Source organism: Grampus griseus (assembly GCF_964374135.1).
Source record: "Grampus griseus genome assembly, chromosome: 13".
Taxonomy (NCBI): Eukaryota; Metazoa; Chordata; class Mammalia; order Artiodactyla; family Delphinidae; genus Grampus; species Grampus griseus.
In genome coordinates, this window is record NC_139007.1 from 39,609,201 (window position 1) to 39,635,875 (window position 26,675).

The 26,675-nt window shown below is 37.0% G+C and overlaps 1 protein-coding gene across 1 annotated transcript in view; it reads left to right on the forward strand.

Annotated features, from left to right (window-relative positions):
• FIG4 (FIG4 phosphoinositide 5-phosphatase) overlaps positions 1-26,675 on the forward strand; it is a 136,959-nt gene that overhangs the window by 21,373 nt on the left and 88,911 nt on the right. Inside the window, exons 2-9 of the mRNA XM_082668728.1 lie at positions 2,695-2,793; positions 4,556-4,679; positions 10,853-11,009; positions 14,321-14,371; positions 19,406-19,554; positions 22,510-22,638; positions 24,953-25,053; positions 26,307-26,469. Coding sequence (XP_082524854.1) covers positions 2,695-2,793; positions 4,556-4,679; positions 10,853-11,009; positions 14,321-14,371; positions 19,406-19,554; positions 22,510-22,638; positions 24,953-25,053; positions 26,307-26,469 — 973 coding nt within the window. The remainder of the gene's footprint in view (positions 1-2,694; positions 2,794-4,555; positions 4,680-10,852; positions 11,010-14,320; positions 14,372-19,405; positions 19,555-22,509; positions 22,639-24,952; positions 25,054-26,306; positions 26,470-26,675) is intronic.

The window sequence follows — 26,675 nt, forward strand, 5'->3', positions numbered from 1 at the left end:
GAGGGGTGTAGATCTGCCCTCCTGTGTGTGCGCCAAAGGCCAGTAGTGCATTTACCCACTCGCGTCCCAGGAATTATATCTGTCTTTTTATTACAAACTGCCAAATCATAGTCCTACTACAGTTCATCTTTAGATTCCCTAGGATCTATTGAAATTCTAGGAATTTCACTCAGGGGTTTTACCTCTCTTAAAGCTGTGATGTGCCTCCTTTTACTGAGTGGTTGACTTAAAAGGGCTGTCTTTCTGTGTAGGGAACCAAACAAGGTGGGTTAGTATAAATGTTGTAGAAAGTTACCCAGCAGATTAAATGATTAGTCCGTGGTGAGTGGTTGTTCTTTCACTTAACATTTACCCAGTGCCTGTGGAATCAGATTGTGCTACTAGACTAGAATTTAAAACCACAGGGGTTAGGGGGTTAGCCCCAGACTCCTGAGCTGTTTATATTTAGGTGAAGGGGGCAGACCTGCCCCAAACAAATTTGGACAAGGTGCTCAGAGGAAGTGCTAAATTCAGATATAAGCAAAAGTTCTTTGGCGGGGGCAGGTGGGAGGGGGTGGGTGTCACGTGCCCTATCTTGGCTCAGTACATCAGGTCCTATCTAGAGGTCCTTCAAGGCCAAACTCAGCATCAGGACAATACCAGCCTCTCTGGCTAGCTTGCTCTGACCCTCCCCAAATGAGTGAAGTGCCCTTCCTATGTTGTCATCACGTCCAGTTCAGACGTCTATTACAGCACGCTGTTGTTCATGGTTGTTAATTTGCATGCTCATCTCTCCTGAGGACAAAGACAGATTACTGATAGATTTGTGCATTTTCCCCACTCTGGTTCCATTCTGGTGTTGCATATGCTTTTTTCCCTCTGGGGTATCTCTTTTTTCCTCTCTTTTGGGGATCTTTTTCTCAAATACAATGGCATAGGCTCGCTGACATCTTAAAAAGTAAAGCAAAGAAAAGGAAGTAACACTCATTGAGTGCCTTCTTTGTATTGAACACTATTCACTGTGTTAGGTGTTTTATGAGCATCTTCTCCTTTAATCTTGTTCCTCTAACAAACTCGCCAAGCTTCTTCCCCTTTCAGGTCTTTGCACTTGCTATTTCCTTTCCTGGGAACTGTTTTTCCTCAAGTCCTCAAGAAGGTGGCTCCCTTTTCTGCTAACAAACATGTATAGTTTACAAACCATTCTTCTGAGGTTGATTTTATTAGGCTGGTGACCCTGTTCTCCTCTCAGGGGTGGGTAGGGTCTCAGGGAGGAATTCGCTGAGGTCATCCCGAGAACGTTGGACTTATTCCCTCTCACTGTGTCCTTGCCCTTCTAGCTGCTTCCCCAGTGCATCCTGGTCACTGGATGTCTCGAATTAGTTTACTAATTTTTATTATAATTGCTTTATTTCTACCTCATGATAATTGGTACCGTCATCCAGACTCTACCTCTCCCTAGGAGATGAGGGATTCAGTATTTTGGTTAGCTTTCCCCTTAAGTCTGGGCTAAGCCATCATCTTTTAACATAGAGTTTTGTTATTTATAATCTGGAAGTCTAGGTCAGATCTTTATAAACAGATATATACTTAATAATTTAAAAATCCATCTATTTCTACAGATTTAGCATTAAAACAATATAACCAAGTGCTTATATTCTGTTGTACATATCTTCTGTTATAAATTCTTACTTTAAAAAATCTTCCCCATCCTTTGAGGCTTAATTCAAGTCTTAACTCCTCTGACGTTTTCTGCATTTGTAGTACCCAACATTAATCTTTCCTGCTCTGAGGTCCTGTGGTCTACATACTTCAGTTTGGCCATTAATCTAGAGAATCTTATTTGTTATTTAATTGCTTTGTGTATCTGTATCTATGTGACCTATGAGATGGTTAGATGCCAGTTGATGGTGGCAATGTGTTCTCAGTTTTTGCAGTGTTGAAAAAGTGTCACTTCAAAGGACTTTTTTGAAGCAAAATATCTTTAATTTATTTTTCCTAATGGAGTTTTACTTATTTTCTTAAACACAATTCAAAACTTATTCATCTGGTTTAGGTTTTCTTAAAAGCATTTTCTTTGAATATAGGATGATTATTTTTCTGTATTTTTACACACACTCCAAGGAAGTGTGTCAGAAAAGAAAGAATATTAATTATTTCCTGTAGCTTATCTATAAAAAGCCATTTGGGAAAGTACACTCATTTTAATCTTTTATAGGACTTAGGGGTGGATTTTTATAGTTGTTATATTAAAGTCATTTTTAGTCTTCTACAGAAAATTTGTAAAGATTTATTTGATTAAAATATCAATATTTGATATTGATTTATATCAATTAGCTATAATTGTGTAAGCATTCCTAATTATGTGTTGAGCTTTCTAATTCTTACCAGAGCTGCTGCTTCCTGGTAAAGTTTAAACATGAGTCTCCAATCAGGTTAATCTCTGTATAATATAATTAAATTCATCTGGCCTGGTTACTGGGTACATTTTAAATATCAGACTGATGCTTATCATGACACCACTACGAATATTTCAATTTTAAAGTTGACCTTTTAGAATCAGCCTTTCTTTAATCTGCCAGTTATACTTAACAGAAATATTTCTTTTAAAAAGTAACCTGACTTTACTGTATTTAATTTAAAAAATTGAAGTGACTATAAAATGTGTATAAGGCAAACTGCCTTAAAAAAACTGATGACATTTCTTTTTATTTATAGAGATACTTTCTAGTTGGGAGCAATCATGCAGAAACAAAATATCGTGTTTTGAAAATTGATAGAACAGAACCAAAAGATTTGGTAATAATTGATGATAGGGTAAGTATCTTGAAAACCTGAATACAAACAGAAACTACTTGTTGTTTACAGGATATGAAATATCCTTACAGCTTCTAGTGACATATACTTTTTTTTAATCATACATCTAAAAATTATAATTTTTCATGGTTGGCTAGAATTTGAATCTTTTATCTGGTTTCTGGAAATTACTGATGTCGGAAAGTATGCCAGAATTACACTTTGTCCCTCATTTTGATTTGTTTTACAAAGCAAACTCTTTGGGTAAGATAATGAATGTATTTTCTTAAAGGAGTTCCATTTTAAGGATTCAATATAATTCTTAGTATTTCATCCACCAAAGAGATTATTTATTACTCTGCTTTAATATGAAGCTACTTGAAGTCACAAAGGACTGGTAGGGTCTCTTCTGATCACTTGCTGGAGAAATGTTAAGCTCTTCTTATCCAGATGTTACATTATCCAGAGTTGGAAATACAGACTTAATTCAGGTGGCTCAAAAATATGAGGCTTTTAGTCAAAAGGGAAATACAATAAGGTGGAATTGACCAGTTAGGTGCTCTCATTTGAGAGTTAAAATTAACTGACCCTTCGTATTGAGGTTCCTGTCTGTGAATATTTCTGAATCCATGTAGATGCCTGGTTTTTCAAATATGTTAGTAGCTGCAGTTTGGAAGCCATTTTACATAAGCTCTTTGCAAAGCTATTTTCTATGTTATAATAATTTTAGATAAATTGTATTTTGTGACTTCCTGTACTCCTGGGTGTCGTGGTTCCTATCCCATCCCCAACACACACACCATCTGGGAGTTTTTATTAATATAATGTAATGATTCTTGGCTTTCTTTGTGGGTAGGAGTGGTTGATCAGGGATCTCTTTGAGAATCTAAGGAAAGCTATGAGCCTTCTCATAAAAATGCACATATGCACGTTTAACCAAAACTTTGCATACAATTTTAAGGGGTTTATAGATTTCTTGAAACTTGTCTGTGGGTACCTTAAATCTCTGAATCTCTGTCCAGAAGATAAGGTTTTGATACACCTTTTTAGTACAGCAGCCTGGGATCCAGGAACCACCCTTAACTGCTAACGTTAAAGAATTTGTTGGCTTTAATAAAAAGAAACGAAATTGAGTTATTTGTAGTGAGGTGGATAGACCTAGAGACTGTCATACAGAGTGAAGTCAGTCAGAAAGAGAAAAACAAATACCGTATGCTAACACATATATATGTGGAATCTAAAAAAAAAAAAAAAAAAACGGTTCTGAAGAACCTAGGGCAGGACAGGAATAAAGATGCAGAGGTAGAGAATGGACTTGAGGACACGGGGAGGGGGAAGGGTAAACTGGGACGAAGTGAGAGAGTGGCATGGACATATATACACTACCAAACGTAAAATAGATAGCTAGTGGGAAGCAGCCGCATAACACAGGGAGATCAGCTCGGTGCTTTGCGACCACCTACAGGGGTGGGACAGGGAGAATGGGACGGAGACGCAAGACGGAGGAGATATGGGGATATATGTATATGTATAGCTGATTCACTTTGTTATAAAGCAGGAACTAACACACCATTGTAAAGCAATTATACTCGAATAAAGATGTTAAAAAAAAAAAGAATTTGTTGGCTTTTTTAAATTGTAGCTTAGTCCTGCACTATTATATATACTTTTCTGAAATAGCTAATGATGTAAAGTTGTAGGCAACTTCTAATTTTCAGGGGTAACTAAATAATGAACCTAAAAAGCGAGCACAACCTTACAGATTAAATTTGCTTATTTCTAGCATGTATATACTCAGCAAGAAGTGCGAGAACTTCTTGGCCGCTTGGATCTAGGAAATAGGACAAAGATGGGACAGAAAGGATCATCTGGGTTATTTCGAGCTGTTTCAGCTTTTGGTGTTGTAGGTAAGAAACATGCATCCCTCTTACTACCTCTTTTTTTTTTTTTTTTTCTACATAGACTCCTTGAAGATAGTTTGCAAGGCTTATATTTATATAGGTTTATAAATATGACCCATCCTCTGTGGCTTTGGTTGTTTAAAACTGAATTATCTATCAGCCAAGTATCAAACAGCCTTTATATAGCATCTGCTATGTGCTTAGGACTGTGTTCAGTTTCGTGTGGGATAGGAACAAATGTAGCGATGGTGTGGACCTTTTAAGGAGTCTGTCTTGTCAAGGAATGAAAAAGTAAAAATTGGCTTGGACTGTAAACATCAGCTGGAAAAACAGATACAGGTAAAACCAGCTTTTAAATTAAGAGGAATCTCTCCCAAGGACATGCTACAGTGTAAAGTGTCATAACCCCTTTCTCTGAATGACAACTGCTTTCTTACTGAGAAACTTTGTTCTCTAAAATCACAGACTATCAGAAACTTTGCTCTTTAAAATTGTGTCAGTAAGAGAAAACATGCCCCTCTTGCCTGTATGAGCTAAGTCATTTTGACACAGAGAAGCAGCCTCGATTGACAACTCATGCAGAGTTTCAGATAAGGGGTTTCTGGACACAACCGTCTACAGCTCTGCTAACTTTGCTGCTTTCAAAGAAATGAGACCACGAGTCTGCTTCACAATCTAGACTTGATGTTTATCTCTTTACATACAGTCTTGCTTTGGTTTGAGTCTCTTTGTTTAAATTTTACCTAATCGTGTCCCCAAATCCTATAATAACGCCTATATTTATTCATGAACAAATATAGAAATGGCCTTGGCCTTTAAGTAGTCTGTGGTCTGGCTTGTGGGGCATTTGTGAGATGCCTCACAGTTCTTCTGGTGTGTTGTCCTTAGTGGGTCAGTAAACCTGTCTTTGCTCTACCATGGGTTTATCCCGGGGAATCTTAAGATGATTGGACTAGGATGGGGGACAAAACCCAGTGCATATGAAAACAACTCCAGGATTGGAATTAAGAGCCCAGCTGTGTAGTCAAAGGTAAATGGTATTGGAGATTACATAAGAGGTAGACTTTTTGGACCTGGAATGACAAGGAAAGATTTCCTGAAGATGATGAGACTCAGGCTGGACCCTGGAGGAGAAGCAAGATTTGGATGGATGTGGGGAAGGGAGGAGAGAGCTCCAGTAGGGGCAACAGCAGAGGTGCGGGCATGAAGATGCCCATGGGTCCTGGGATGCTGGCAAGTAGTTGGGTGAGGCCAGGTCACTGGGACCTTGGAAGCCAAGTAGAGGGCAGTTGTATCTCAGCTTCCCTGTTGGCAGAGCCTTATTTTGAGTCTTTTTTTTTTAACACTTACAAAATTATCTCTCTGCTTCTTAAACCTACTGGACTGTATGCAATATTGACTGAGTGATTGGTGTCTATAGATGCTAACAAAATTAATATGGTCTGAACTATGCTATATAGTTTCATATTCTCATGTTCATTTTTTTGATTAGTACTTTCTCTTTGGTGACCCTATATTTGTTGAGACTTTGATCATTCATGTTCCGCCGTATTTGCAGTTCATTTTTCTCCGTGTGCTCTCATAGCCCTTCGATGTGTAATCCATTTAGGTGCATTTTGTGCCTTAGGCGGCTGCCAGGGAAAGTTGAGAGTGGTAGGTGTGATTGATTTCCTCTCCATAGGACTGGCCCCTTCTCTGTACATTCTGCTCAGTCTTGACAAATCCCTTGAGGTTTCATGTTTAATGGGTACCTGTTTGTGGGCGTGTGCATGTCGGTGTATGTCAAGTGAGTTCATATGTTTAAATTCCATACATTCCATATGTGTTAAATTCCACTTTCAGTGTTACTTATATGTTAAAGAAAAAAAACTTGTAAGTAAAATGTGTCTCAAATACAGTAGGCTTAATTAGTTACTTAATAGGTTAAATTCATTCCTTTAAATGCTGATACTTTATTACAGCTTTTTAAAATGGAAATTTCCTAAAGTGTATGTAATATCGAATGCCTCATTAGCCAGGGTTAATTATTCAAAATTGAACCTTCCTTGATGATTAAGTATAACGAATTGAAGATCAGTTATTGACCTATGTTTAAAAATAGCTGCCCTCGGGTGTTCTGGAGTTGTATTCGGCAGTTTGCCTTTACACTAAGGGGCCTCTAGATGCTGTACTGTGTTGTTGTAATGGTACTTTCATCATTCTTCATTGTTCTGGGCATATTTGCTTTTAGCAATATTCCTTGCCTCATTTTATTTTATGTATTTTTATACAGCAGGTTCTTATTAGTTATCTATTTTATACATATTAGTGTACATATGTCAATCCCAGTCTCCCAATTCATCCTTGCCTCATTTAAATCTGTTGATAACTAAGCTTATAAAACCAAAGCTTTATTTTAATCAATTGATGACCAAGTTTATAACCAGATACTCATTTTATACACAAGTATTAGTTAATAAACTTTGGGTAAGGGCTGAAGGTGTCTCCGTGTTTCTCTTAGGTGGCATTCTTAGGTATTGTGGTAGCAATTTCTCTCGCAATTTGAGGCCTCTTTGAGACTGTCCTTGGATGGTGAAGTCACTAAAAGACTAACCTACCAGTAGAGTGACACAGTAATGTACTAAGTAAGCATTTGTTATTTTCAGGGCGGTGCACTTTATGTATTCTAGTTCAACCATGTAAATAAAGCTTAGAATCTTTAAGAGTAAATAGGGAGTAAATAAAAGGCTATGATTTGTCTAGTACTGCCTTAGAAATAATGAGGGCTACTGAAATAGCAAAACACAAAATGCTTATCTTTGAAAAATGTATAGTCTGGTTGTCAAAATAATACATGTGTGAAAGGACTAGAGTGGTTGTCTTCTGTGACTGAAATATTTTCTCTCAACTTTTTCAGCATGCCTAATTTGTGAATAGCACTTTGGCTGGGATGTTTTGGACTGTTATCGTGGTTAATTTAATTCACAATCTATAAGAATCTAGAGCAGTGCTTCTCAACTATCTGTAGTAAAGGACCAACCAATTTTTTCCAGAAATGTGTCACAGACCAACACAGGATCCTACTGTGCATAGCTTGTCTTCAGCTTGGGCCACATGTGATTCATCACATAAGTTCAATAATACCCAAACTAGTCTTGCCTGTTCAAGGCAAGTTCATTGATCATGAACTCAGATGTTTCTAAACCCTTACTTTCAATTCGTTTACTTGTCTTTTCATGGGCTGGTACCGAAAGCACAGGGACCATTACTGGTCCCCAGACATGGATTGATCCTGTCCTATAGCTACCTTGCCCATTTCTGACCTGCTCCATTGTTATTTGGCAGCCAGCAGGAGGCTTGGGAGACCACTGGATGGGATCATGAGCATCCCTCACATAGTTGTTTTATCTGGTCCTGGGGCACGCAGATGGAGTCGGTGGCTGGTGGCCTGTAGTCCTTACTACTCTCAGCTCTGTGACCATCCAGCCCCTTTTGATATATGTCCTTTTTCTGCGTGTGTCACCTGTCAGAAGATACTCTTGTAAGCTGCTAGTACAATGTGTCATTATAGCAGACTAAGTGATGGACTCAGTTGTTCTTTAAAGCAACACCCTTAGAAATAGATTGCAGATCCAAGATACAGGGAAAACAACAATAAAGTGTGAGCCTCAGACTAGTAAGGGAACAGTAGATTTGGTGTTAGAGAGTCACTTTGGTCCCTTGTGGTTTTTGATACTTCTCTGCCAGAGTGCTGTTTTCCCTGAAGGCTTTTTTTTTTTTTTTTTTTTTTGTGGTATGCGGGCCTCTCACTGTTGTGGCCTCTCCCATTGCGGAGCACAGGCTCCGGACGCGCAGGCTCAGCGGCCATGGCTCACGGGCCCAGCCGCTCCGCGGCATGTGGGATCTCCCCGGACCAGGGCACGAGCCCGTGTCCCCTGCATTGGCAGGCGGACTCTCAACCACTGCACCACCAGGGAAGCCCCCTGAAGGCTTTTAAGATAGTGACGAGCTGACACGGTGACCTCCCAGCAGGATACTGCCCTCTTCCCTGTTGGTGGGCTTGTGGGTCCTCTCCAGCCACCAGAACTCCACACCACTCCATCCTCTCACACTGTCCTTTTTTATTTACTTTGCTTGGTTTCCAACTCAAATGACACAGCCTTCTCTACTCAGAGAGAGAGAAATCACTTTTGCTTGATGACTGTCATCTAGGCATCTGGGAAACACTCAGGGAAATTGGTCTGGGATCAGAAGTATGTAGAATGAAGATGAAAACACTTGTTCTGATTTTCAGTATGTTAAAACGATGAATAGGCTGACTCTTGACAGAGGTCTATGCCAAGCTAAAGCCTTTTAATTGTTGGTTATATTTGATAGGAACCTTTTAAAAAGGAGTGACGTTTCCAACTGGTAGTAAAAAGGAAAAAGAAAATAATCTCATAATATGCTGAAAGCATTTTATGCTGGTAGAAAATATTCTTTTGTGCAGTATATTTACTTCATCAAAATTATGAAGGGACATGTAGGATGAAATAGAGCTGAAAACATAAAATTAAAATTCAGTTGGAATGCAGGTTGGAAGAAATTATTATAGAGAGGTTTTTTTCTATAAAAAGTAAATATATAGCAAGAACAAAGGGGAAACTCATTCATCTTGGGAATATTTATTATTTAAAACCAGTTAGATTCTCTTTTTTGGGTGTTTTTATGCTGCTCCCAAGCCCCTTAATTTTGTAGGTTTTAGCCTTCTAAAAGGATAACTGCTTCCTAACTTTTAATGAGGTTGACATTAGCTTTTTCTCCTATCTTAAATCCTTTAGCTTTAGTCAGGGAATTTTTAGCTAGTCTCCAAGGGGAGGTGGGGAGGAGCATAAACGAACATTTTTTAAAAATGTGCTTTGTGGATCTCTCAAATGTAAGTATTTTTCATGGTTTTAATAGAAGTAGCCAGGTTCATAAAATCCATGAGGTGTCTTTTATATATTTTGGCTCATTTATGTTAATATGTTCAATTACTAATTTTCTTTTTTGTCAGTTAAGAATAACAAGACACAGACAATGAGTATTTGCCAAATCTAGAGCAGCCATTTATAGCACCAAGATCCTAGCTCAGGCTTTATAGAGTGCAACAGAGAGAGAGAGAGAAAGAGAGAGTGAGTGAGTACACCCACACATGCACATAAGAAAGTTAGTTTTGAAAAATGGTTACGCTATATATAAGATCCTTGGTTGAGTTTTTCTTTCAGTGCTTTGAATATGTTATCCCACAGCCCTCTGGCCTCTGCTGTTTCTGATGGGCAGTCAGCTGTAAGTGACCGTATCTGACTCACCCTGTCAGTGAGTGGGGGTGATGGGATCCAGTATTTGTGCTGGGGTAAAGCCTCCACTCTACAAGCAGGACTGGGTAGAAGAAAGGAGCCCCCACTTTCAGATGTGCTTGCCTGGAATAAAGCGTCTGCAGCACAGAGCTGGAAGGAATGGGAAATGCTGGTGCCCTGCACCTCCTGAGCAGAAACCAAGGCTCTAGACTGAGAACTGGGGAGGGAGGAAGGGGTACTGTCTTTTTTGGCGACACCTGCCGGGAGTAGATATTCTGTCCCACTGAATTGGGAGAAGGGTGTAGAAGGGAAATAAATGATGTTTTATATGTCACAGACTTCCTGTTCTTTCCAAGATGTAGTAGATTTTCTTGAATAAATGTTTCTCCACTTGCTGTATGCCATTAGGAGAATTTCCAGAAACTTTCAATGTTTTGTTTTGTTTTTATAATTTTTACCAGTTGTGGTTGTTTCACTGGGGAGAGGCTCTGCTGAGCTCCTGACGTAACCAGTTCAGAAGTGTTCCCCTCCCTCTCCCCTCAACCAACCAAGAGAGTTAGTTTTAACTCCCAAAGCAAAAGTTCTGGGTGCCAGAACATTTTTAACCAAGACTGTGCGGTAACTAGTGTGTTGCTGAGAACTTAGTGCTACTGAACATTAATACATATGGTCTTTCTTTAATCAGGTTGTTTAGAGCAATATTTTTAAGTGAGATAAATATTTCTAGAGAATAATTCTAAGACAACTGAAAATCTGTATGGCTGTAAATCATAGAAAAAATAAAGTAGGAAATGTGTCAAAAGTCTTTTGCCTTTTAAACATGTATCTAAAAGCATTACTAAGTTTAGGAAATGTATTTATCTTTCTTTTTTTGTTGTGTAGGCTTTGTCAGGTTTTTAGAAGGCTATTATATTGTGTTAATAACCAAAAGGAGGAAGATGGCAGATATTGGAGGTCATGCAATATATAAGATTGAAGATACAAATATGATCTATATACCCAATGATTCTGTACGTATTACTCATCCTGATGAAGCTAGGTATGTACTGGTGGTAACTGCTATTTTTTTTACCTGGTAGACCAATTAGAAAATAAAACATAGTCAAAAGATTATAAATGTTATGTTAAAATGTAAAATACTGGCTCAGAATGCTACAGCTTTTGTTCAAGTGCTATTAAAAACCCTCCATTAAAACAATTGATTTGGGCAAGAATCAACAATGGCTCCTAAAACCATTAGGTGAGAGGTTATTATTGAGGAACAGATATTCACTCAGTCTCAACATACCATACTCCATAACTATCTTTATTATTTACAAAGAGAAAAAAATGACAAACATACTCACCAAATGATCAAACTTAGCATCAATAATGAGACAAAACTGACATTATTTACCTCTTAACGTGAAGCAATGGGAAAGACGCCCACTACCTGTGTAGTTTTCTTACTAAAAATATTTAACTTAAATCTAAGCATGAGGAAATAATCAGATAAATCCATATTGTGGGACTTTCTGTAAGACACTGGCCTAGACCCTCCAAAAATGTCAATGTGCAACACAGGAAGAGCCAGAGAGTTGTTCTAGAGTTTAGAATAGACATGACAAAGTGCAACACTTGAATTTCTGTTAGATCCAGGATTAAAACATGTGCGTGCATGCTCATGTACACGTGCGTGCGCGCACACACACACACACAGCTATAAAGGACTGTACTGGAACGGTTTGTATATGGACTATATACTAGGGGATATTGGATCAGTATTAAATTTTGGGTGTATAATGATATTGTGGTTACTCAGGAGATTGTCCTTGTTCATAATAGATATAAAATAAAATATTTAGGACTGAAGTTTCATCATGTCTGCTACTTACTGTAAATGGTTTAGAAAAATAAAATGTACATGTATATTTAAAGAGAGAGAATGTATGTGTGTATAAATGTATAATGAGAAATGTTCAACAGTGAATTCAGGTGAAGGATATACTGCTGTTTATTACACTACTTTTTCCCCCAATTTTTCTATGGATTTGAAACCTTTAAAAAGTTTTGGGGGGAAATTACTGGAACCTTGGGCATGTGGGGAAAGGCTATTAATAAATTAATAAAATGATAGAGAAAAGACTAGAATTGGTTTATTTTAATATTATAAAGGTTAAAATGGAACAAAGTTAGGCATGCTTATAAGTTTTTAGGGAAGGTAACAGTTTAGATTTTAATTTCACTCAGTACTTTCATGGTGTTGTTCTAGATACATGAACTGGAATTTAAAGGTGGTGTGGCTCTCTTGTTTAAGACCCTCTTAGATAGTGGTTTTCTGGACCTTTGTGGCATTGTCTTTGGTATTTGGAAGTGGAGTATTTAAAACGTAATTTGTTTACACAGGGGTAAGTAGAGTTTACCGGATAGAGTGGACTTTTGTCTTATACTAACAAAAAAATTATGTCTCTTATAGCTTATAGGCAGGCATAGTATATTGAATAAAAGTGAATCAGAGAGGAATCTAAAAAAATGATACAAATGAACTTATTTACAAGACAGAAATAGACTCACAGACATAAACAAATTTACCAGAGGGGAAGGGGGGGCAATAAATTAGGAATTTGGGATTAACAGATACACACTACTATATATAAAATAGATAAAAAACAAGGATCTACTGTATAGCACAGGGGACTATATTCAATATCTTGTAGTAACCTATAATGGAAAAGAATCTGAAAGAGTATATATATACATATACGTGTGTGTATATATATATAACTGAATCACTTTACTGTAGACTTGAAACATTGTAAATCAACAATACTTCAATAAAAAATAAATTAATTTAAAAAAGTGAATCAGATAGGCCAGTGCATAGAAATCCAAGGGTTGGGGAAAAATTAAAGAGGTTTATATTATTTATAAGCCTCATCTTTATGATTCTTTAGCTGAGGATAGTAAAACAAATGACATTCTTCTATATAGTGATACGACTGTCTTTAAAGAATGAACTCATCTTGTGATTAATATTGTATAGTAAATGGAATAATCCAGAATAAGATACAATTATTTTAATAGCTTGTTATAGGTGGACTTATACTATTACTGGATAGGTAAACTTTTACCATACTTACAAAACTATGTAATCCAATAATGCATTTAAGTAAAAATGTTTGGTATGATATTAGGAAATAAAGTACCATAAAACATTTCATACAAAATGATAAGTAGATGTTACCCCTCTGATGTATGGTTGTATCAACATTATAAAATTTGCTAGAGCAATTCACCATGTTAAAATATTGTTGGGAAAAATTATGACTATCTTAATATATGTAGAAAATGTATTTGAGGGAATTCCCTGGCTGTCCGGTGGTTAGGACTCCGCGCTTTCACTGCCGAGGGCACAGGTTCGATCCCTGGTTGGAGAACTAAGATCCCACAAGCCGCACGGCATGGCCAAAAAATATGTGTGTGTGTGTGTGTATGTATTTATATTTATATATATATTTTTCATATATATATATATATGTATATATATATGACAAATTCAATACCCATTTGTGATCAGTGTCTTTAAAAGGTTGAAATGAATATGAAAAAGTGTTAACATTTATTAATCCTGAGTGGTAGATACATGGACATTTTATTCTGCACTTTTTTTTTTCACTTTAAAAAAACTTTGCAGCTTAAAATTATGGTGACCCACAAACATTTCTGCTTGTTTTTGTTCCTCTGCTCTCTCCAACCTCAAAGCATATTGTGAAAACAAGAACAGTATTTACTTCTGTCTTGCCCAAAGTCTAAGCGCCCTTTGTATGTAAGGGCACGACTTTCCCTCTCTGGCATAATCAGTGATGAGGAAGCGGTCAAACTAAAGTTAAGGGTCTCAAGTGATGATCAGGATACTTAGAAATTGCTCCAGTTGAAATCTCTTCTCCAGTTATGGATTGAATTTCTCAGTTTCAATGAGTGTATTTACAAATATAAATGTATATATATGTATATGTTAAGCTATGAACAAATAATGGTGTTGTGTGAATGCAATATGCTTTGGGGTTTTTTGGTCATTTTTTTCCCCAGTTTTATTGAGATAAAATTGACATACATCACTGTGTTACTTTAAGGTGTTCAGCATAATGGTTTGACTTAGATATAATATATTGTGAAATGATTACTGCAGTAGGTTTAGTTAGCATCCGTCATCTCATATAGATACAATAAAAAGAAAAAGAAAAAAAAAGAAGAAAATTTCTTTCCTTGTTATGAGGACTCAGTATCTACTCTCTTAACTTTCATGTATATCATATAGCAGTGGTAACTATAGTCATCAGGTTGTTAACTATAGTCATCATTTTTTTTCAGGTATCTACGAATATTTCAAAATGTGGACCTGTCCAGCAATTTTTACTTTAGGTATGTTTGAGCTGAATTTTGCTCTTATCATTCTCTTAAATGTTTATATAATTTTCCATAGGGTAAAAACAGAATCAGTAGTACTTGTTATTCTTTTTTTTAAAATAGCCAAAGTTTTTCATCTAAAATAGTACAAATACAAGTATTTCCTCCTTTTAAAAATCTGATATTTGAAATTTTGAATGGATAAATTGTAATTATTCTCACTATAAAAATCATCTTTATTAGAATTTTAAGGAAATATTCTTATCTTTTAGTTTTGAACTACAAAAATGAAATCTGCATTCAGTCTATATACAGAGTTGTAACAGTTTCACAGTTTTCAATTTAACAATCTAGCAAAATTAGGTAAAAATAAATTCAAAATAAGAAGAACTGTTGAAATACCAACATACCGCTATTGGCATTGTAAATTACTAACTTTCCTGGGGAGGAACGTAGCATTAAGTATATATGAAAATATGCCTGAAGGTAATAAATCAGGAGATAAAATATTAATCCTTATTTGTAAAGGGACATTAATAGCTTCTCTATTTATCATGGCCCAAACAAGCAAACCAACAAACACAGGGACAACCCAAATATCGATAATTGAAAAATAAGCAAGCAAAATATAGCAGAGCATCATGATAAAATATTATACCACTGATGATGTGACCAATATGTAGGCCAGGTAAATAGAATTTTCCATGTAGCCAAATAACTTTCTTTCAGCTATAATGTCCAAACTCAAAAGTAGAACATAAAATAGCATATAGCAATAAGGACTTGAGTCGTGGGACTAGAAGAGGACCCAGAGTGTTGTAGCTATTGGTGTTACATACTTTTGGGGTACTTTGCATTACTTTAAATTTATTTTTAAACTGTTAATATAGTTAACCATTTCTTTATGAAATAAAGAAAAACTTGTCTACTGTGTAGAGTGGATTATGTCTTCATTGATGTGAAACCGAAGACAATTAATTTAGCAATAGTATAGTGAAGGGCTCCTAAAGAAATAATTTTTGCTTCCACCAATGTTTATTGAAAGTATATTTCCATTGTATTTGTTTCCATCATTTGCTTTTCAGCCTTTATTGCTTAATTATGTTTATAGTCTCTGTGAGTTATTACTGAAGCTCAGTGGTACTGTTAGAAATGGTCTTCTCCTGATTCACCCTTTTCAGCTTCGTCTGCATCCCCATACTGAGTTCTGAACAAGTCATTCCATAAGTAAAAATATGAGGTTAAAGACTTCTGGAAAGGTTATACTGCATTGTTATGATTCAGCTAGAATAAAGCAGGAAGAATTGATTGTTAAAAGTAAAAGCCCGGGGCTTCCCTGGTGGCGCAGTGGTTGAGAGTCTGCCTGCCAATGCAGGGGACACGGGTTCGTGCCCCGGACCGGGAAGATCCCACATGCTGCAGAGCGGCTGGGTCCGTGAGCCATGGCCGCTGAGCCTGTGCGTCCAGAGCCTGTGCTCCGCAACAGGAGAGGCCACAACAGTGAGAGGCCCGCGTACCGCAAAAAAAATAAATAAATAAATAAAAGCCCAACTTCTCTCCACCCCCCAGCTTTATTGAGATATTATTGACATATGTAAGTTTAAGTTGTACAATGTGATGATTGATACATGTATAGATACATGTATATATTGCAAAATGATTACCACAATAAGGTTAGTTTACACCTTCATCCCATCACACAGTTGTGATTGTGTGTATGTGTGTGTGTGTGTGTGTGTGTGTGTGTGTGTGTAGTGATAACATTTAAGATTTGCTCCCTTAACAAATTTCAAGTATATAATTCAGTATTGTTAATTATAGTTACCATGCTCTGTACATTAGATATCCAGATCTTATTTATCTTATGGCTAAGAGTTTGTACCCTTTGACCAACATTTCTCCATTCCTCCCCCTGCCACTGGCAACTACTATTCTACTCTCTCGTTCTATAAGTTCAGCTTTTTAAGATTCCACGTGTAAGTGAGAACATAGTCTTTGTCTTTGTTTGTCTAACTTATTTCACTCAGCATAATGCCCTCCAGGTCCATCCATGTTGTTGCAAAAGGCAAGATTTCCTTTTTTATGGCCAAATGATACCCCATTATTTATATATGCCACATTTTCTTTATCCATTTATCTGTTAATGGACTCAGGTTGTTCTATGTCTTGGCGGTTGTCATTAATTCTGCAGTGGGCGTGGGGGAGCAGATACCTCTTTTGAAGATAGTGATCTCATTTCCTTTGGATATATACCCAGAAATGGGATTGCTGGATCATATGGTAGTTTTATTTTTAATTTTTCAAAAATTTATTTAATTTTATTTATTGATTGATTTTGGCTGCGTTGGGTCTTCGTTGCTGTGCGCGGCCTTTTCTCTGGTTGCCGCGAGCGGGGGCTACTCTTCGTTGCGGTGCGTGGGCTTTGCATTGCAGTGGCTTCTCTTGTTCCAGAGCACGGGCTCTAGGCATGCAGGCTTCAGGAGTTGTGGCACGGGGCTCAGCAGTTGTGGCTCACGGGCTCTAGAGCGCAGGCTCGGTAGTTGTGGCACACGGGCTTAGTTGCTCCGCAGCATATGGGATCTTCCTGGACCAGGGCTTGAACCCGTGTCCCCGGCATTTGCAGGCGGATTCCCAACCACTGAGCCACCAGGGAAGCCCTATTTTTAATTTTTTGAGGAAGCTTCATTCTGTTTTCCATAGTGGCTGCACCAATTTACATTCCCACCAGCAGTGCAAAATGTTCTCTTTTCTCTACATCCTTGCCAACCCTTACTGTTTCTTTGTTTGTTTTATAATAGCCATTCTAATAGGTATGAGGTAATATCTCATTGTGGTTTTGATTTGCATTTCTCTGCTGTGATGTTGAGCAACTTTTCATGCACTTGTTGGCCATTTGTATGTCTTCTTTGGAAAAATGTCTATTCAAGTCTTTTGCCCATTTTAAAATTGGATTATTTGTATGTTTGCTGTTGAGTTGTATGAGTTCCTTATGTATCTTGGCTATTAACCCCTTAATAGTTAGATGGTTTGCAAATATTTTCTTCCATAAGTTGCCTTTTTATTTTGCTGACTCTCTTTTTCTGTGCAGAAGCTTTTTAGTTTGAAGCTTTTTAGTTTGTTTATTTTTGCTTTTGTTGCTTGCTCTTTTGGTGTCATATCCAAAAAACATCTTTATCAAGAACAGTGTCAAGGAAATTTTCTCCTATGTTTTCTTTTAATAGTTTTATAGTTTTGGGTCTTACATTTAAGGCTTTAATCCATTTTGAGTTAATTTTTTGTGAGTGGTGTAATACAGGGGTCCAATTTCATTCTTCTGCTGGTGGTTGTCCAGTTTTCCCAGCACCATTTATTGAAGAGACTATCGTTTCTCCATTAGTCTTTTTGGCTCCCTTGTCAAATATTAGTTGACTATATAGGAGTGGGTTTATTTCTGGGCTCTCTATTCCATTGGTCTAGGTGTCTTTTTTATGTCAGTAACACACTGTTTTGAATGCTGTAGCTTGGCAGTAAGGTTTGAAATCAGGAAGTTTGATGCCTCCAGCTTTGTCCTTCTTTCTTAAGATTGCTTTGGCTATTAGGAGTCTTTTGTAATTCCATACAAATCTTAGAATTGTTTTTTTTCTATTCCTGTGGAAAATGTCATTGGCATTTTGATAGGGATTGTAGTGAATCTATAGATGCCTTTGGGTAGTATGGACATTTAAACAATATTAATTCTTCTGTTCCATGAACACTGGATATCTTTCCATTTATTTGTGTCTTATTTTTTTCATCCATGTCTTATAATTTTTAGTGTACAGATCTCTTACCTCCTTCGTTAAATTTATTCCTAAGCATTTTTTATGCTCTTGTAAATGCGATTGAAAAACCAACTTTTTTTAAATTTAATTAATTAATTTATTTATTTTTGGCTGTGTTAGGTCTTCGTTTCTGTGCGTGAGCTTTCTCTAGTTGCGGCGAGCAGGGGCCACCCTTCATCGCGGTGCGCGGGCCTCTCTTGTGGAGCACAAGCTCCAGATGCGCAGGCTCAGTAGTTGTGGCTCACGGGCCTAGTTGCTCTGCGGCATGTGGGATCCTCCCAGACCAGGGCTCGAACCCGTGTCCCCCACATTGGCAGGCAGACTCTCAACCACTGCACCACCAGGGAAACCCCAAAACCAACTTTTTAATACAGATTTTACCCCTGTGAGATTAGATGCTAGTAAAACTAATGGCTCTATCAAGCAGATGTGGTCAAATTTAATTTCACAGATGAAATCAATCAATTTCAAACAAATAAATAGTAAATCAATAATTTGATAATTAATAAATTGAGGAAGAAATAAAATATGTATGTGAGTCTCCAGACAAAATTGTAACCGTCTTAAAATATGACTAAAATACTTTCAAATTTGTGTAAACCTAAAGAATTCTAGGTACTGTCTGAAATTCTGTGCTAAAAATATATAGCTAGAGATACTTATAAAAATTGTTAATTTTGTGCAAATTTTGTTTGCACAGACTGTTACAATTTTTTGGATGACTATTATGCTTTTCAAACATATTTTACCGTGATGGCTTGTGTTATTTGCTTATTCTTGTTTTATTACTAAGTCAGTTATTGTACCACCAGTAATAATTAATAGAATTCTTTTCATTCATAGGTAAACTAGAGTACAGACCATGTACTGTTGCAGTGGATATTGTAACATTTTTAGTACTCCATTCAGATATATATGAGAGTGTGACCCCTTTGTACAAGGCCCTGAAGTTAGATTAATGTCAGTGTGAAGCAAAAAATGCACACTGCAAATCAATTAATGTAGGTTACTCACATTGTATTGTATATTTCTAGTTATGCAAATGCCTAAGTCATGCAGTGATTTTTTAATTTCTAATTATATTCATGGTTTACTGTGTTTTAATGTGCTTATTTGTACAGCATTGCTTCCAAGGAGACTAACAGGTGCTAAGTAATTTAGTTCATAGGTTTTAATTCCTTCTGGGAGCCAAGACTATGAAATATGTTTTGCTTTTCTAATTCTTATTAAGTTTCAGTTCTTTTCTCAGTTACAGCTATGATTTGTCCCACTCACTTCAATATAATCTCACTGTCTTGCGTATGCCCCTGGAGATGTTAAAGTCAGAAACGACCCAGACTCGCCAGGAGAGTTTCGACATCTTTGAAGATGAAGGATTAATTACACAGGGTGGAAGCGGTAGGTGGTTTTCAGCACATCCAATATATGTTAATGTGGCATCTATGAAACGGCATCTCATTAAATTCACTCATATTTCTCCTTTCCTCTTTGCTCTTTGTCCTTATATCAGGTTGTTTCAGGTATAGGAACTTGACCAATTCATTTTTATAGAGATCATGCATCACCAAATGAATTTCATTTGTGGGCAAGCCAGAAAATTGTATACTGATGTTTTCTAGCAAAATTTCATGCACCTTTTATGGAATACATTCAGTTTAGTCCTTGAATGGAGAATTTTCTTTTTAAATATTGGAGAATACACATCACCACCTTATTTTTCTTCATAGAGACCAATTGTGTATGGGTTGAGTTTTAGAAAACAGTTACCATGGCTTGCCTATTGTATCCTAGACATTTATATGTCATATCTCTAATCCTCATAAAAACTCTGCTCAGTAGGTATAATGCTACTTTGAAGAAATAAAGGCTAAGTAGGAAACTGAGGCCTAGAGATTAAGATCACAAGGCCAATGTCTAGAGGAACCATTGCAATAGGTCAGAGGCTGTTCTGACTTTGATTGGTCTCAACTTGCCCCTCTGGTCCCTCACAAGCCCTGCTTCTGTCAAGACCATTGTGGGATTACTGCAGGACGTGTGTGTGACTAGTCTAGGGTGGCCCTGGACATCTGGGACTAACCAGTCACAGAATAGTATTGGTACCTTTATCCCTGGATTTGGGGGTTGGTCTAGAAATCTAAAGCCAGAGACATTGCTAGAGTTAATGTTGTGAAGGAATTGCTTCAAACTTAAGACAGTTTAACTGAATTGGGCTTACTATGGAAACATAAAAAGTTAGTAGTGTCTTTGGGTGCCTTCCTCAGTGTGCCTTCTATATAGTGATGGAGATGTGAGTGCAGAGGTAGAATGTAAGTTCCAGAAGGTTTGTCCTTACAGGACACACAGAAAGAGGCTGTACTCTATTAGCATTTTGCCAAAGGTTCTGGTCCACTCTAAGAAGACTTAGACTGTTACTTAGACTGAATGCCGTCTCTGTTATTGCCTTGACTCTTGTTAGTTTATTAGATTGAATATCTCTTGAGCTAAGGCCAAACCCAGTGCACCCTCCCTACCCCAAAACATCTAGATCACGTAAATTTGCCATGGTTCAGACATCTGGATTGTAACCTGTACCCCTAGAGACAGATGGAGGGTAAAATAATGTGTGCCTGAATATTTGTCACATCATTTCTTCTAAATATCATACTTAGTAATAGAAAAGCTAAAAGTATTACCAAATTTGCACTATGTCTCATCTCACATCTGAATTTGAATATCTGTTCTGGGATCTGAATTAAGCCTCTGAAATCTACTTAATTTTTTACTATCTGTCAAGCAGTTCTACTTGATAGATATGAATAACTGTGTATTAGGTTTTTATAGCTGCTATAAGAAATTACCACAAACTCAGTGACTTAAAACTATACAAATATATTATCTTATGGGAGTCAGAAGTCCAAAGGAGGTCTCAGTGGACTAAAGTTAGAGTGTCAGCAAGGCTGTGTTCCTTTCTTGAGACCCTAGGGAAAAATCCATTTTCTTGCCCTTTTCATCTTCAAAGCCAGCAATGGCCAGCCGAGGGTTTTCCCACATTACATCACTCTGACACACTCCTGTTTCCCCCTTTCACTTATAATGACCTGTGATTACATTGGGCCCACTTGGACAATCCAGAATAGTCTCCCCATCTTAAGGTCATCTGATTAACAACCTTAATTCCATCTGCAATTTTAATTCCTTCTTGGCATTGTAACATAACATATTCACAGGTTCTGGTGATTAGGACATAGACATCTTTTCTGTAGGGGAGGGATGCATTATTCTCCTACTACACAGGGGGAAACTGATAGGAAAGAGAGGGTGAGGGTAATAGGTATCAGGGTAGGTAGAAAAGGAAAATAATACATTTTTAAAAAATCTCTAATGTGTCAGGCAGCAAGTTAGTCACTTTGCATATATTATTTTTTTAATCTGAATAATATCTCTGTGGTGACTACTACCATCATTTCACAGTTTAGAAAATTGAGGTTCTGAGATGTTACGTAACTTGCCAAAGGTCACAGAGCTGGTAAGTGGCAAAGACAGGACTCCAATCCATTATTCATGCTCAGTGTAATGTCATTGAAGAGGTAGAGAAGGCTTAGTTTTTATGAATAAAACCAAAGTGTTTGTCATAGTATATAAACACTCTTAACATACATGTTTTGAGAAGAGTATTGACTGCCTCTATCCAGAACTGTTAACGATCTTTTAAGCCATTATCTTTTAAATATACTTGTTTTATTTTGTACTTTATATAAGTTTTGTAAAACTCATTGATGTTTAATAAATTTATTTGGATATCCTGAAATCATGCTTGATGAAATTAGTTTTGTTGTATAGAAAAAGCTTGATATGATAACAACTACCACTTATGGAAGTATCAGTAAGACACCAGACTTGTTCTGAGCACTTTATGTACATTATCAACTTATCTCATCTTTATAACAATCCCAGGATACAGGCACAAATGAGGAAACAGGGGCACTGGGAGTAAGTAACCCTCTTGGTCACACCTGTCACCCTGCTGATGAGGCAGAGCTTGGATTTGGACCCAGGCACTCTGACACCAGAGCCATGCTCCCAGCTGCAGTCCTTGCTGTCTCTTGGCCTTATTCATGTATTTGTACACCTCTCCTTAATTTCCCAGCTGTTTTCTTCTCTCTTAGGTTAAAAACTCACAGATCAGAAAATGTGTGTTTTCTTTAACTTTGTACAGAATCAGCACAGTGTTCTGGGCAACGAGATGAGTTATATCTACTGAAAACAGCAATGATATTGATCAGGCATTTTGAAATTAAAAACAAAAGTTTAAGAACTTAAAAACGAATGTCAACCAATTTCCTTATCTTTCTGATACCAACTCTTATTTTTCAGGTGTATTTGGGATCTGTAGTGAGCCTTATATGAAGTACGTGTGGAACGGCGAACTTCTGGATATAATTAAAAATACTGTCCATCGTGACTGGCTGCTGTATATTATTCATGGGTTCTGTGGGCAGTCAAGTATCCTTTTTTTAAAAAATTAAGATACATATTATTAAACTTATGCTGTACCGATTTATAGAAAGCTATGTATGAATTATAAGATTACAATTGTCTATGCATCCAACAGATAGATTATAATTACCTATGCATTCCACGTAGTTGAAATACAAACAGGAATGCAGATCTACTATGTATACAGACAAATAACAAGGAAGAAAACCTATGTGCATAGGAAGTGATACAGGTAGTAAGTATCATTCTTACCGAAGAGAAGGAGCAGAATCCCTGACAGGTGGGGAGGATGGGGCAGGCTTACAGGAAAAGTTGAACTTGGCCTGGCCTCAGTCAAAAGGCAGGCCTTGGCAATGAGATTGTGGATTGGGGAAGCACCATGAATGTAGAGATGGAAAAGTTCATGGGAGTGTACTTGTGGCTTGTATATATCGATAAAACCCCTGGGAGGTACAGTGTAGTGGGAAGGAGATCGTTTAGGGGGAGTCAGACTGCCAGTCGCCAGATTGCTTTGGTGGTCGGACCAAGGACTTTGGGTTTGGCGCTAGAGCTTTTGAAAATTTTTTTTCAAGAGGGTAACATACAAATTAGTACTTAGGAAGCTTGAGTGGATAGCTATTTTCAAGGTGGATTAAGTAAAATGAGACTAGAACAAGGGACACTTGTTAGGAAAAGATTGCAGTGGTTCAGGCATAATGTAATGAAGGTCTGGATTAGGGCATAATAGGTTAAATAGACATAGGTTGAGCCTTGGATTAAGCCGATGAGTTCAATTTTATAAATACCTTTTGTCCTTTTATTTAATTTCGCTATGTTGAAACCTCTCAACGTGTGCTATTACGTTATGAGGTTTAGGAAGGCAGTGTCTTCTTTCTAGGAGTGGTGGTTTGGTTTTTCCTGTCCCCTTTTGAGATCATGTAGGGCATTTGTGCGCCTAGCCTGCTTTCTAGTTGACATTCTTCCTTGTGTTCTAGGTTTTTTTAAAAACCTAGAGTGAAAACTTTAAAGGAGTGGTTGTTTTGAGACCATTAAGTGGGTGAATGTGATGAACCAATATTATGCTTTCTTGCATCAGACCTTTTGGGAGGAGTGGAGTCAGGGGGTAGAGCTGGAGAGATTAGCCTTGAAGAGGACCTGTGCTGCCTTCTTGGTGGCAAATGAGGGCGAGGAGAGGCTGGGTGAAGACGCAGAGGACTTTGGGAATGAAGATGAGTGAGATTTGTGTGCTACACTTGAAATGGCTCATTACTTTATAATCATTTTCAACCAATGAGTGGTATTATATGATTGATCATTCACTGAATAATGAGATTTGGCTCTGAAATACTCTTTCTGCTTCCAAAAGTAAAATCAACCTGTAAAAGCATACAGTTTGCACCACCAAGGACACTAAAAGGAATGTGCTACAGTTGCTAAAGACAGTTTCTAAAAGGTAATTCTAAACTGTTTTGTATTTCTCAAGAGCTAACTCAGGGCCTGGCATAAGTACAATAAATGGGTTTTTTAAAAGTAGTGAATAGCACCATAGATTATAATTTTAATCGTTCAATAATTGAAATATAATTTCAACGTTCAATCGTTCGTTGAAATGTTGACTCCAGTCTCCCAGTTATCAAGCATTTAATGAATTCTGGAAGTCTACATGAGATAAAAGTCATTGCTATTTACTGAACGTTTGCTATAGGCCAGGCAGTAGTAACCATTACACACATTACCTAACCTAGTCTTCCCAACCACCTAATAAAATTGGTTACATTTTTTAGTACTTATACCATTTTACAGAAGATGAAATGGAGGCTCAGAAAGTTAAATAATGTGCCATAATTAATAAACGTTATTTTGATTAAACAGTTCCCAGTGTTCAATTTTGCAGTTAGGTGACAAATTTGGGTACTCTCACTGTATTATACTAACTCCATTCCCTCAGAGTTATCTATTGCTTCATAATTCAAACACCCTGTTAAGTGACATTTGCTCACTTTGACAGGTATATTGTCTCTGAAGACTAAGGAAGGTTTAGTTGTACCTGTTTACATCCATACTTGGCTATAAGGAGGGACCACAGGTCTTCCCTTGGCCGATAACCCTACATCTGGTTACCATTTCCTCTGAAGTTCATGGAAACCACTCCTTAGTGAGATTCGTTTTTGCCTTAATACCTGCATAATTGGAAAGAACAGTTAGACCCAATGTTGTTCCATTCTTGGGTGGAGCTTTTTGGTGTTCTTTAACCTACTGGACAAAGTATATTGGGTGTAATGATTCTCTTAGTTTGGTGTGACAGTCATGAATGCTAAACAGCTTTAACTTGATTTCCAAGAGCTGTTGATCTATGGACGACCTGTGTATGTCACTTTAATAGCTAGAAGATCCAGTAAGTTCGCTGGGACCCGTTTTCTCAAGAGAGGTGCAAACTGTGAGGTAAGATGGGAAAACAACAACACTGCTGGCGATTTAACTTTTTACATCGGCTTTGCTGGCAGGTGAAGCAAAGTGGAATTTTAGAAAGTGGAATTTCTTAGTTTGGGACATTATCAAGAGAATAATGAATTCTCTAGAGTATCGGAAACTTGTGAGAAATATGACTAATGTACAGATATTCTGAAAAATCAACTATCTTAGAGTTATGCAATACCTTAGGGGGTTATGAAATGTCTAATGTTTTGGAGGATGAGTCATTTCTGTAATATATGAAAAAATGTAGTACATATTTAGTGGAGAGACTAAAATAGCAAAGCACCTCCACCCAAGGAATAAATGGAGGGGAGCACTCATTGGGAATGCATCCTTGATAAGAAGACTGAGTAGAGCAAGGCATGGGAAACCCTTTACCCCCTTCCCTCTGCTTTCATTTGGCTCAAGACAGACTCCTTCTCTACTCATCCTTAGAAAATAACAACAAATTTATCTGTCCTGCCTTCAGTCATGTAATGTCCTTTGAGTGTTCCATCTCTCTTTGCAACAGACAACTTGAATCTTAGGCAGATGTGTGATTGAGTAGACAGATTGAGCAAGACATTGGGTTTTGATCCTGCCTTAAAATAGCAACATTTGTTCTTAAAATTATATCAGCAGTGAACATAGTTATAACTGGTGCTTTAAGAAAAAAGCAGAATTTTGCAACTCTATTTTTTACTTTTGAATATTTCAAGGGTAATTAAACAGGTATATTATTAATGCCTCTAAAATTATTCTTTGTCATATCATCATATACTTTTATAGGTAAAGCTATCTCAAGATTTTTTTTTTTCTCTCCGTCAGGCATCTTTTATTGGAATCTCTTTCTTTTGTCCTTTTATTCCTCCTTGGTCTTCAGAATTGAATTCTTATATTTCACTGGTCTTCCTAACCTCCTGTATAATTTCATGTGATTGGTTTTTTTTGGTCTCCTTCTCTGCCATTTATATCACTCAAGCTGTTCTCTATCTATTACTTGTATTATTAGCTACTTAACTTGATTTTTCCCTTGTCTATTCTCTGCTATTTTTAATTGCTTCCTTTATTGCATTTTAATGATTTTCCTTTTTTTAATATGCACATTGAATGTTGATCAACGTTTACCTCTTTTAAAACATTCTAAGACTAGGAATTATATTTTCATTGTGTACTTGAAATTTTTTCCATTAAAAAATTCTAAGGATATAAAATATTTTTAAACGCACCTTTCTTTCCAGGGTGATGTTGCAAATGAAGTGGAAACGGAACAAATACTCTGCGATGCTTCTGTCATGTCTTTTACTGCAGGAAGTTATTCTTCTTATGTGCAAGTTAGAGGATCAGTTCCCTTATACTGGTCTCAGGACATTTCAACTATGATGCCTAAGCCACCTATTACATGTGCGTGGAACAGTCTTTTTTTAATAGTAACTCTTCTTTACCCACATTTAGAGATAATGAACTACTATCACAGAAATCTCATAAATGCTTGGGTTTTAATGAAGTTTTAGTACTGAAGAGTAGATCATTTAGAAGAAGGACTACTAATATTTTTATGCAATAACTTTTATATATGTATTTTTAATTTTGGCCACTAGTAAATTATT